The sequence below is a fragment of the Echiichthys vipera genome (assembly GCF_963691815.1).
Source record: "Echiichthys vipera genome assembly, chromosome: 9".
In the NCBI taxonomy this organism is placed as follows: domain Eukaryota; kingdom Metazoa; phylum Chordata; class Actinopteri; order Perciformes; family Trachinidae; genus Echiichthys; species Echiichthys vipera.
Genome location: NC_139834.1, coordinates 2,329,587 through 2,342,086, shown reverse-complemented (window position 1 = coordinate 2,342,086; position 12,500 = coordinate 2,329,587). Strand labels below are relative to the sequence as shown.

General features: G+C 53.1%; 1 protein-coding gene across 1 annotated transcript in view; it reads right to left on the bottom strand.

Moving 5' to 3' along the window:
* The window catches only part of plxna3 (plexin A3), a gene marked incomplete at its 3' end in the record, with an annotated part of 77,865 nt that overhangs the window by 53,587 nt on the left and 11,778 nt on the right, over positions 1–12,500 (bottom strand). The window contains 2 exon segments of the mRNA XM_083920443.1: positions 3,815–4,005; positions 4,842–5,277. Coding sequence (XP_083776569.1) covers positions 3,815–4,005; positions 4,842–5,158 — 508 coding nt within the window. The 5' untranslated portion in view covers positions 5,159–5,277.

Sequence of the window (12,500 nt, the reverse complement as noted above, 5' to 3'; positions counted from 1 at the left end):
GCCGTTTACACAGCATCATTAAACCTGTTTAAGGACAAAAGAACATTCTAGTCTGTGTGTTTAGCTCAGGTCTCCATGACAACACTGAGGGGGAGGGGCTAGTTCTTATTTTATTGGAGGTTAAAGTTTATGAATAATTAGGGGCGTGGCCTCTTGAGTGACAGCAGGAGGATTCGGGCTGTGAGGGTCGGTGTTTTACAGTCTGTGAGCGTGGGACTGTGTTCATTATCAGTTTAAATCAGAAACGCTAACAGCTCTTGACTCCCAGAGCCGCTGTGTTTCCCGCTAAAGACTGACCTCCCGTGTCAGTCCGATCTAACCCCGGTTCAGGGAACAACCAGATGACTGAAGTCCCCTGGTGTCCATGTGCGGGGGTTGAATGGTAAAGGGAGGGAGTAACTCTTCCTCCGGTGCAGTAGGTGGAGCTCCAACAACATCCAGCTGCTCCGAACACGCCTTTATTTCCACCTTCACCTTTGTCTCATCACCAGCGTGGGCAAAATGGCCGACTTTTGGACAGAACCAGGACACAAACGGGTCTTCTTGGTACTGATGCTGGTTGCCGTGGTGACGTCCTCCCTGGGTTTAAAGGGAACGCTCTATTGTTGTTGTTTTTTATGTGTTTGGCGCTGTTGCTTCCTGGTTTATTCTATTTCCGGGTCAAAAGCCACTGCAGCGGAGTGGGGAGCATGCGCAGACGAGAAACCCGATAACAACCCCAGAACGCTGTTTGCATGCATGAATAATCGGGGAACTGAAGGAGTTCTCTAGGTCTGTGAACCGGGCCATGAGAACTCAGATTTAGCCTAGCCTCCCGTGTTGTGGAGCTAATGGGGCTAATTCAGTAGACATCAGCCAGATGGACGTATCTCCCTCCCCCTCCACGTCACATACATGCCCTTTTTTGGTCAGAGGAAAATGAGGCGGAGTCACACTTAAACACGTCTCTGTGTGGACGGGCCTTAACTGTTGACCAATCACAGCAGAGCGCCCAGATTTTACCCGGGGTACAGTGTTTACTCCCATTCCTGTTTATCTACTAGCGTGTTCTGTTAGCCTAGCTCCCGTGTGGTGGAGCTAGTGTGGCTAATTCAGTAAACGCCAGCCAGATGGACGTATCTCCCTCCCCCTCGACGTCACATACATGCCCTTTTTTGGTCAGAGGAAATGAGGCGGAGTCAAAGACAAGATGGAGACACCTGTAGACGAGGAAGATCGGATCAAGTTGAGAGAACGGACCCAGACGGAGACGCTACGTCGAGCACTTACAGACCTTTTCCACAGCCGGAGCTTGTGAAGTGAAAAGTGCGGACTGCAGCGTCACCGTCTCGTTCTCAACCACAGAATCATCAGAGAACGCACGATCATGAGATCAAGTGCTACAGTCATTAGATAGAACTCGTCTTCATATCACAGCACCGTCAGTGACGTCGGATCACAGGCGCGTCCCCGTCGACACACCGAGACGCCTGTCGTCTATGCTGTTGTCAGTCATCTTCTGTTTGGGTCCCGACTGTCTTCACTCGGGTCTTTGTTCACAGTAAAAACACAACAGCAGCTGATTCACAATGGAAACCTGAGGAGCGAGGCGACGCTCTGACACATGATTGACACCTGCAGGCTGTCGACGGGAATCACAACAAGAGATTTGGGTTTTCAAAAGAAAATTACCAAAACTTTGACATGATACCGACACAGAACGTGCTGAGTCACTCTGGATTTAGAGCCGCGGAAGAAGAGACAGCAGGGAATTCTGTTATTCTTTAAAACCGTATTTAAAGAGCAGTGGTTTTTACTGAACGCCGGCTGTTGTTTAAGACGCTAGCTAAAGTGCACGGGTGAAAAAACCTGAAGAGGGTCTAAAGATCCGAACACTAGCAGACGGCCCAGAAACAAAGAACTGGAACCATAACCCAGAATGAGCCTGTGAATGTTCTCATGTGTCCAGGTCGTCGTTAGCCTCAAAGCAATTTCAGTCCAAAGCAACTGGACTTGGTTCTTTGTCAGGAAGACGTTGTGAGAGGTTAAATACCTGGATCTCACACCAGCTAGTTGGACCAGCCCCAGCCTGGTCCTGGTCCTGGTCCTGGTCCTGGTCCAGGTCCTGGTCCAGTCCCAGTCTGGTCCTGGTACAGTGGTTGGTTGGTCTGGACTTGGTTAGTGCTCTATTGAGTCTTAACAACAGTCGTTGGAGTCACAGGAGGACGTTTGTGAACAGTTGTTCTTTGAGGTTAGATTGATGAATCTCCAGGGAAGGGGAGGTTAAATACCTGGATCTCAACACCAGATAGTTGGACTGGTCCTGGTCCTGGACCTGGACCTGGACCTGGTCCTGGTCCTGGACAGATGTGTACATGAACTGATGAAGCCTCTTGGATGAGAGGTGAAACGTCTTCCTGACAAAAAACCAAGTCCAGTTGCTTTTGCCTGAAATTGCTTTGAGGAGAACCCAGAATTAACATTAGCCACTTAGCTAGTTAGCCACTTAGCTAGTTAGCCCCTTAGGTAGTTAGCCACTTAGCTAGTTAGCTTTTGTGACCTTGTCTTCAGTTAACCCTTATGCCCCCTCGGGCAAAAAAAAAAGCAATTTTTCACCTTTTTTTTTTAATGTTGTGATCATTCTGGCTTTGTTAGCTTATATTATAGTTTTTTGGTCATTTCCTTTGTACTCATGAGACCCTGCCGGGCAGAGGGTGCTGCTGGGAGCCCCTTCACTCTGCAGTTAGTGTCCTCACTGAGCAGAGGTTGCTGCTGGGAGCCTCTTCCCCGTCCCAAAGCACTCCCAGGCGCCACTTTCTCATTACATTTAGAGACTTTTCACAGCTTCTTAGAACTGGATTTAGAAACAGAGCCTAGAGCAGTTTAGCTCCTTATTCAGAGCATCAGGGAAAAGGGAGACATCTGTGCTGGGCCTCATTCAGTCCCATGCATGTGGCTCAGAGTCCAGTTCAGGAAACAGTCTCTGGGTCCGTCTCTGTCCTCTCACGCAGCAGCACTGTTGTTGTTATGTGACGCTGCGGGGTCAGAGGTCGGAGGTGGGGCCGTGACGCCGTCCTTTAACAAAGTCTGAGCTTTCACCGTCCAGACCACAACGCCACGGGCGGCGTTTACAATCCTCACACTCTGGGACCTGGTTTTTAAAGATCCTGTTTTCAGACTCTGATAACGAACCAGACTGAACCAGACTGAACCGGACTAAACCAGACTGAACCAGACTAAACCAGACTAAACCAGACTGGACCAGACTGGACCAGACTAAACCAGACTGAACCAGACTAAACCAGACTGAACCAGACTGAACCAGACTGAATCAGACTGAACCAGACTGAACCAGACTAAACCAGACTGAACCAGACTGAACCAGACTGAATCAGACTGAACCAGACTAAACCAGACTAAACCAGACTGGACCAGACTGAACCAGACTAAACCAGACTGAACCAGACTAAACCATACTGAACCAGACTGGACCAGACTGGACCAGACTGGACCAGACTGAACCAGACTAAACCAGACTGAAGTTGTGCGGTTACAGGAAAACGCGTCTCCGTGTGGACGGGCCCTAAATGTTGACCAATCACAACAGAGCGGACCAGCCGACCAATCAGAGCACACCGAGCTGACCGGAAAATACAAATATGACCCTGAAAACTAGCATACCGGGGCCTCTTTAGCGTTAGCCTGGGTTAGCATCAGCTAAAGGACGGTTGCTAGCTGCTGGTTTGGAGGTTTTCAGTTCTTCAGAGGGTTCGTCCCACACGGTCCGTCTCTTTCTACCTGTTCAGGTGTATTTGGCCCCGCCCCCCCGGCTCACCTGCCATCCCATCAGCCTCTCGGGCTCCAGACAGGTAGTGCTCCTTGCGGTGATGCGGCTCTCCCAGCTTGAAGAGGTCCTCCAGCCTGAGGAACTGACAGACGCCCTGCCAGATGGAGCCGCACGCCACCAGTCTGTTCCCCGTGTAATCCACCAGTAAGAGCTTATTGACGTTATCTGAGGACTCCAGTCTGGGGACACAGACACAGACAGGTGGGACGTTAGACAGGTGAGCCACTGACAGACAGGTGAGACAGGCAGACAGACAGGTGAGAGAGACAGACAGATAGAAAGACAGACAGACAGATAGACAGACAGGTGAGACAGGCAAAAAGACAGACAGGTGAAACAGAAAGACAGACAGATAGAATGACAGACAGGTGTGGACTGACCGGTGAGACAGACAGACAGACAGGTGAGAAAGACAGGTGAGAAAGACAGACAGACAGGTGGGACGTTAGACAGGTGAGGCGCTGACAGACAGGTGAGACAGACAGACAGACAGACGGACAGGTGAGACAGACAGACAGGTGAGACAGGCAGACAGACGGACAGGTGAGACAGACGGACAGGTGAGACAGACAGACAGGTGAGACCGAGACAGACAGATGAAATAGAAAGACAGACAGGTGAGTGAGACAGACAGGCAGACAGACAGCCAGGTGAGACAGACAGGTGAGACAGACAGAAAGACAGACAGGTGAGACAGACAGACAGCCAGGTGAGACAGACAGGTGAGACAGACAGGTGAGACAGACAGACACACAGGTGAGACAGACAGACAGGTGAGACAGACAGGCAGACAGGTGTGGACTGACCGGTGAGACAGAAAGACAGACAGGTGGGATAGAAAGACAGACAGGTGAGACAGACAGGCAGACAGGTGAGATAGACAGGTGAGACAGACAGGTGAGACAGACAGCTGAGACAGACAGAAAGACAGACAGGTGAGACAGACAGACAGCCAGGTGAGACAGACAGGTGAGACAGACAGGTGAGACAGACAGACACACAGGTGTGGACTGACCGGTGAGCGCAGGCCCTGACGCTGGGTGGAGGGTAGCACTTGGCGTTGTCCTCCACGGGTCCGGTCATGTGACTCCTCAGCTCCGTCAGATTGGCCGACAGCTTCAGCACTCGGTTGACGGCGCCGACGAACACCTCGCCTGTCCTCCGGTGCACCGTCAGGTGGGTGAGGGAGGTCTCGAACGGCCAGTACACCACCCTGCCCGGCGCCACGGAGGGAGGGGCGGGGGCAGCCGGGGCAGAGAGGAGGGGGGAGGAGAGGGAGAGGAGGGAGAGGAGGAGGAGGAGGAGGACAGGAGAGGAAGAGGAGGGGAGCATGGTGGACAGAGAGAGGAGGAGGAGGAGGGGAGGACGGAGGGATGGAGGAGGAGAGGAGGGGAGGAGGAGAGAAGAGCTCGCCGCAGGTCTGAGGAAGAGTCGGCTTCAACGGGACATGACTGTGGAGAGAGACAGACAGGAGACACGTGACTACAGGAGCCCGCAGGGGACAAAACACACACACACACACACACACACGTGAGAGGCAAACGCGTCCGCGGAGACATTTTCAGGCCACGCTCCCTTTAATCTCCTCTCACTCGTCTCAAAAAAGACTTTTTCGATCCTCGCCGAATCGTTTAGCGACAGTTTCGGCCGTGTGTGACGTCACACACACGACGCGTTTAACACGTGACACGCGCCAAATGTAAACAACAACGCAGCAGACGGCGAGATCACACACACCTGTACAGGTCCGCAGACACACACACAGGTCAGCAGACACACACACAAGTCCGCAGACACACACACAGGTCCGCAGACACACACACACACACACACACACACAGGTCCGCAGACACACACACACACACACAGGTCCGCAGACACACACACCTGCACAGGTCCACAGACACACACACAGGTCCGCAGACACACACACCTGCACAGGTCCACAGACACACACACAGGTCCGCAGACACACACACCTGCACAGGTCCACAGACACACACACAGGTCCACAGACACACACACCTGCACAGGTCCGCAGACACACACACAGGTCCGCAACCACACACATCTGCAGAGGTCCGCAGACACACACACCTGCACAGGTCCGCAGAAACGCACACACACAGGTCCGCAGACAAACACACCTGCACAGGTCCGCAGACACACACACACACACACACAGACAGTAATATAATTATTACGATATTGAACAACGTTATTATATTTTCCTCATATTGTGAAAAATCGCTACGATATTCTGATGCTGTGTGTGTGTGTGTGTGTGTGTGTGTGTGTGTGTGTGTGTGTGTGTGTGTGTGTGTGTGTGTGTGTGTGTGTGTGTGTGTGGTGTGTGTGTGTGTGTGTGAGAGGCAGATAGCGTTATCGATCTGTTTCCGTCTGTCTTCAGCAGCTCCTGTAACACTGAGCTGGATGGAAACTTCACTGTCGTCCTGGCAGCCAGTCCCTGCATTTACGTCTGACTGACAGCTCTGATTACACACACACACACGCACACTCACACACACACACGCACACACGCACACACACACACACACACACACACTCTGAAACAGCAGAAATCATCTTCTTCTGCAGTGGTGACTGAGACAAAATGGAGGAGTTTCCTGCTCCAGCTGCAGGAGGACGCTGCATTAAAATGCTGCATTCGCTCTCAGCGTGGGCGCCCCGCTGGGAATTGAACCGTCGACTGTAGCAGCTTGATATTATCATTCTTCTGCGTTTCAGCTCGGACGCATGAATCAATAGGAGAGAAAGGGAGAAAGTGAGAAAGTGAGAGGGGAGGCCGACTCGTCCGTTTTATTCTCTTTACTCTGGGAAACGTTTCCTTCGCTCCGACGTGTTGATTCGCTCTCATCAACGTTTCCACCGTCACACGTGTGATCGCCGCGCTGCGTTCACCAACACACACACACACACACACGCACAAACACACATCCGTCACACACAAATTATCTTTGCATCCTTTTGTGGTGGTTTTGCATCTATTTTTAGTCGTTTTGCATCTTTTTGTGTTAGTTTTGCATCTATTTTTAGTCATTTTGCATCTTTTTGTGGTGGTTTTGCATCTGTTTTTAGTCATTTTGCATCCTTTGTGGTGGTTTTGCATCTTTTGTGGTGGTTTTGCATCTATTTTTAGTCATTTAGCATCTTTTTGTGCTGGTTTTGCATCTATTTTTAGTCATTTATCATCTTTTTGTGGTGGTTTTGCATCTATTTTTAGTCATTTTGCATCTTTTTGTGGGTGGTTTTGCATCTATTTTTAATCATTTTGCATCTTTTTGTGGTGGTTTTGCATCTATTTTTAGTCATTTAGCATCTTTTTGTGGTGGTTTTGCATCTATTTTTAGTCATTTTGCATCTTTTTGTGGTGGTTTTGCATCTATTTTTAATCATTTTGCATCTTTTTGTGGTGGTTTTGCATCTATTTATAGTCATTTTGCATCTTTTTGTGGTGGTTTTGCATCTATTTTTAGTCATTTAGCATCTTTTGTGGTGGTTTTGCATCTATTTTTAGTCATTTTGCATCTTTTTGTGGTGGTTTTGCATCTATTTTTAATCATTTTGCATCTTTTTGTGGTGGTTTTGCATCTATTTTTAGTCATTTCTCATCTATTTTTAGTCATTTCTCATCTATTTTTAGTCATTTTGCATCTTTTTGTGGTGGTTTTGAATCTATTTTTAGTCATTTAGCATCTTTTTTGTGTTAGTTTTGCATCTATAATAAATCATTTTGTGGCCCGTTCAGTCACCCATATTACAAACGCATGTATTGTAACTTGTTATCTTCACTCACCACAGAGTTTAGTTTGAATTCATGTTGTAAACAGCGACTGTGGCAGAGCGTCGTACTCTCGACACACAGGAGCAACAAGAGCGTTGACGAGTGACGCCAAAGACACGGTGGTATGTGAGTGGTCGGGTTAAGGACGGGTGGTGTGGCTCTAACGTGCTGCAGGAACACGGACCGGCTCAGCGCCAAATGACTGAGCGAGCGCCTTTAATGAGACAGTAGAAGAAGAGTTTAGTGTCGAGCTCGGAGACAGAAACACGCCGAGCCGACGCCGCTTTCTGAATGGAGGAGAATAAAGATTTCACTCCAGTGACAGAGAGCTACAGTAGGCAGCGTCAGACAATTAACCCTGTGACACACACACACACACACACACACACACACACACTCGTATATATAGAAACACACACACCGGGGAACACAAAGAGGCAGTGAAAGATCAGCACATTAGTTAATTAGCCCGCTGAGCTGAAGGGGAGACCAGAGAGGAGAGGTCGACAGATGGACCAGAGAGAGAGTGTGTGTGTGTGTGTGTGTGTGTGTGTGTGTGTATGTGTGTGTGTGTGTGTGTGTGTGTGTGTGTAGACAACAGACAGCTGGGCAGACAGAGGAGACAGATAAAGTTTCTCTAACTGGACTACGATTTCACTGGACCATCCATCACCCTGCTGAATGTGTGTGTGTGTTTGTGTGTGTGTGTGTGTGTGGTGTGTGTGTGTGTGTGTGTGGTGTGTGTGTGTGTGTGGTGTGTGTGTGTGTGTGTGTGTGTGTGTGTTAAATCGTGGGATGCTCAGGAAAGCTAACTGTTAACCTGATCTAATGCTGCGTTCAGGGTCGGTCGTTCACACCAGCGTCCTGCTGAACGTTTTAAAGGAGACAGTTAAGTTTAGTCTCTAAAGGTGACGGTTAAGTTTAGTCTCTAAAGGTGACGGTTAAGTTTAGTCTCTAAGGAGACCGTTAAGTTTAGTCTCTAAAGGAGACGGTTAAGTTTAGTCTCTAAAGGTGACGGTTAAGTTTAGTCTCTAAAGGAGACGGTTAAGTTTAGTCTCTAAAGGTGACGGTTAAGTTTAGTCTCTAAAGGTGACGGTTAAGTTTAGTCTCTAAAGGAGACCGGTTAAGTTTAGTCTCTAAAGGTGACGGTTAAGTTTAGTCTCTAAAGGTGACGGTTAAGTTTAGTCTCTAAAGGAGACGGTTAAGTTTAGTCCCTAAAGGAGACCGTTAAGTTTAGTCTCTAAAGGTGACGGTTAAGTTTAGTCTCTAAAGGATGACGGTTAAGTTTAGTCTCTTAAGGTGACGGTTAAGTTTAGTCTCTAAAGGAGACGGTTAAGTTTAGTCTTTAAAGGAGACGGTTAAGTTTAGTCTTTAAAGGAGACGGTTAAGTGTAGTCTCTAAAGGAGACGGTTAAGTTTAAAGGACTTGGTTCAGATCAGTTAAAGGTGGTTTTGTCTCGGTTCTTCCAGGACTTGAACCCCGGTCCTCCAGGTCAGAGTCCTGGGTTCTGGAACCTCCTCTCTACGCAGACGTTGGCGCTCTGATGCTACGTCACCCTGACTTAAACACGTGAAATACACACAAACACACAGAGCGACTCACGTCTCTCACGGCGAAGGACACGTAAATTAAACGGAGAGCGGCGAAGGACGACAACTTGCCGAAGGGGCGTGGAGGAGAAGAGCGTTGGCGGGACGCCGTGGACCTGAGACCTAAGGGTCGGGGGGATTCAAACCGTCGGTTTTTACATCTTCAACCACCCAGCACCGCTCCTGACACACGTGTGACACTCAGTCCCCATGAGCTGCTTCATCTGCACCCGCTCCACCCGGCTGCTGGGCCACCACCCAGCCCCGAGCCATAAAACCGCCTCCCCCCCGTCTCCCCCCGTCTCCCCCGCTGTGACCCCTCGTCGCCTCCGTCAGCCTCCGTCTCTCTGACTGAGCCTCTGTTTGAATCACAAGCTCCAATAAACCCACGACAAAGACACATTGTGCTGCGGTTTCCTGAGAAGAAGGCTGCAGGGTGGAGGGGAGGGTGGAGAGGAGGAGGAGGGTGGAGAGGAGGAGGAGGAGGGTGGAGAGGAGGAGGAGGAGGAGGAGGAGGAGGGTGGAGAGGAGGAGGGTGGAGAGGAGGGTGGAGGGAGGAGGAGGAGGGTGGAGAGGAGGAGGGTGGAGGAGGAGGGTGGAGAGAGGAGGAGGGTGGAGGAGGGGGGTGGAGAAGGGTGGAGAGGAGGAGGAGGAGGAGGGGTGGAGAAGGGTGGAGAGGAGGAGGGTAAAGAGGAGGAGGAGGGTGGAGAAGGGGTGAGAGGAGGAGGGTGGAGAGAGGAGCAGGGTAAAGAGGAGGAGGAGGGTGGAGAGGGGGAGAGAGGAGGGTGGAGAGAGGAGGAGGAGGAGGAGGAGGAGGGTGGAGAGGAGGAGGAGGGTGGAGAGGAGGGTGGAGAGGAGGAGAGAGGAGGAGAGAGAGGAGGGTGGAGAGAGTTGCAGGGTGGAGAGGAGGAGCAGGGTGGAGAGAGGAGAGGAGGAGAGAGGAGGGTGGAGAGAGGAGGGTGGAGAGAGGAGGGTGGAGAGAGGAGGGTGGAGAGAGGGAGCAGGGTGGAGAGAGGAGCAGGGTAGGAGAGAGGACGTGGAGAGGAGGAGGGTGGAGAGGAGGAGGGTGGAGAGAGGAGGGTGGAGAGAGGAGCAGGGTGGAGAGAGGAGACTGAGAGAGGAGCAGGGGTGGAGAGGAGGAGCAGGTGGAGAGAGGAGCAGGGTGGAGAGAGGAGGAGGGGAGAGAGGAGGCAGGGTTGGAGAGAGGAGCAGGGTGGAGAGGAGGAGCAGGGTGGAGAGGAGGAGGGTGGAGAGGAGGGTGAGGAGGAGAGAGGAGGAGGAGGGTGGAGGGTGGAGAGAGGAGCAGGGTGGAGAGAGGAGCAGGGTGGAGAGGAGGAGCAGGGTGGAGAGGAGGAGGGTGGAGAGCAGGGTGGAGAGAGGAGGAGGGTGGAGAGAGGAGGGTGGAGAGAGGAGGAGGGAGAGAGGAGCAGGGTGGAGAGAGGAGCAGGGTGGAGGAGGAGGAGGGTGGAGAGGAGGGTGGAGAGAGGAGGAGGGTGGAGAGAGCTGCAGGTGCAGAGAGGAGGAGGGTGGAGAGAGGAGGAGGGTGGAGAGGAGAGGAGGGTGGAGAGGAGGGTGGAGAGAGGAGGAGGAGGGTGGAGAGGAGGAGGAGGGTGGAGAGAGGAGGAGGAGGGTGGAGAGAGGAGGAGGAGGGTGGAGAGGAGGAGAGAGGAGGGTGGAGGGTGGAGAGGAGGGTGGAGGAGGAGGGTGGAGAGAGGAGGAGGGTGGAGAGAGGAGGAGGGTGGAGAGAGGAGGAGGGAGGTGGAGAGAGGAGGAGGAGGGTGGAGAGAGGAGGAGGAGGGTGGAGGGAGGAGCAGGGTGGAGAGAGGAGGAGCAGGGTGGAGAGAGGAGGAGGGAGAGAAGGAGCAGGGTGGAGGGAGGAGGAGGGTGGAGAGGAGGGTGGAGAGAGGAGCAGGGTGGAGAGAGGAGGAGGGTGAGAGAGGAGGAGGAGGGAGAGGAGGAGGAGGGTGGAGAGAGGAGAGAGGAGGGTGGAGAGGAGGAGGGAGGAGGGTGGAGAGAGGAGGAGGAGGGTGGAGAGAGCTGCAGGGTGAGAGAGGAGCAGGGTGAGAGAGGAGGAGCAGGGTGGAGAGAGGAGCAGGGTGGAGAGAGGAGGAGCAGGGTGGAGAGAGGAGGAGGCAGGGGTGGAGAGAGGAGGGTGGTGGAGAGAGGAGGAGGGTGGAGAGAGGAGGAGGAGGGTGGAGAGAGGAGGGTGAGAGAGGAGCAGGGTGGAGAGAGGAGGGTGGAGAGAGGAGCAGGGTGGAGAGAGGAGGGTGGGGAGAGGAGGAGGAGGGTGGAGAGAGGAGCAGGGTGGAGAGAGGAGCAGGGTGGAGAGAGGAGGGTGGAGGAGAGGAGGAGGAGGGTGAGAGAGGAGCAGGGTGGAGAGAGGAGGAGGAGGTTGGAGAGGTGGAGGGTGGAGAGAGGAGGGTGGAGAGAGGAGGAGGGAGAGAGGAGCAGGGTGGAGAGAGGAGGGTGGAGAGGAGGAGGAGCAGGGTGGAGAGAGGAGGAGGAGGGTGGAGAGGAGGGTGGGAGAGGAGGGTGGAGAGGAGGAGAGAGAGGAGCAGGGTGGAGAGAGGAGGAGGAGGGTGGAGAGGAGGGTGGAGAGGAGGGTGGAGAGGAGGAGGAGGGTGGAGAGAGGAGCAGGGTGGAGAGAGGAGGAGGAGGGTGGAGAGGAGGAGAGGGAGGGTGGAGAGAGGAGGATGGAGAGGAGGAGGGTGAGGACGAGAAGAGGAGGAGGAGGGTGGAGAGGAGGAGGGGGGTGGAGAGGAGGAGGGTGGAGAGGAGGAGGAGCAGGGGAGAGAGGAGGGTGGAGAGAGGAGGAGGAGGGAGGAGAGAGGAGGAGGAGGGTTGGAGGAGGAGGAGCAGGGTGGAGAGAGGAGCAGGGTGGAGAGAGGAGGAGGGTGGAGAGGAGGAGGAGGAGGGTGGAGAGAGGAGCAGGGTGGAGAGAGGTGCAGGGTGGAGAGGAGGAGGGTGGAGAGGAGGAGCAGGGTGGAGAGAGGAGCAGGGTGGAGAGAGGAGCAGGGTGGAGAGGAGGAGCAGGGTGGAGGGAGGAGGAGGAGGGTGGAGAGGAGGAGCAGGGTGGAGAGGAGGGTGGAGAGGAGGGTGGAGAGAGGAGGAGGAGGGTGGAGAGAGCTGCAGGGTGGAGAGAGGAGGAGGAGGGTGGAGAGAGCTGCAGGGTGGAGAGAGGAAGGTGGAGAGAGGAAGGTGGAGAGGAGGAGGAGGGTGGAGGCCGATCTGACACCAAAGTCTACGTCACTGAGCTCTGAGTCCGAGCTGAAAACCTCCA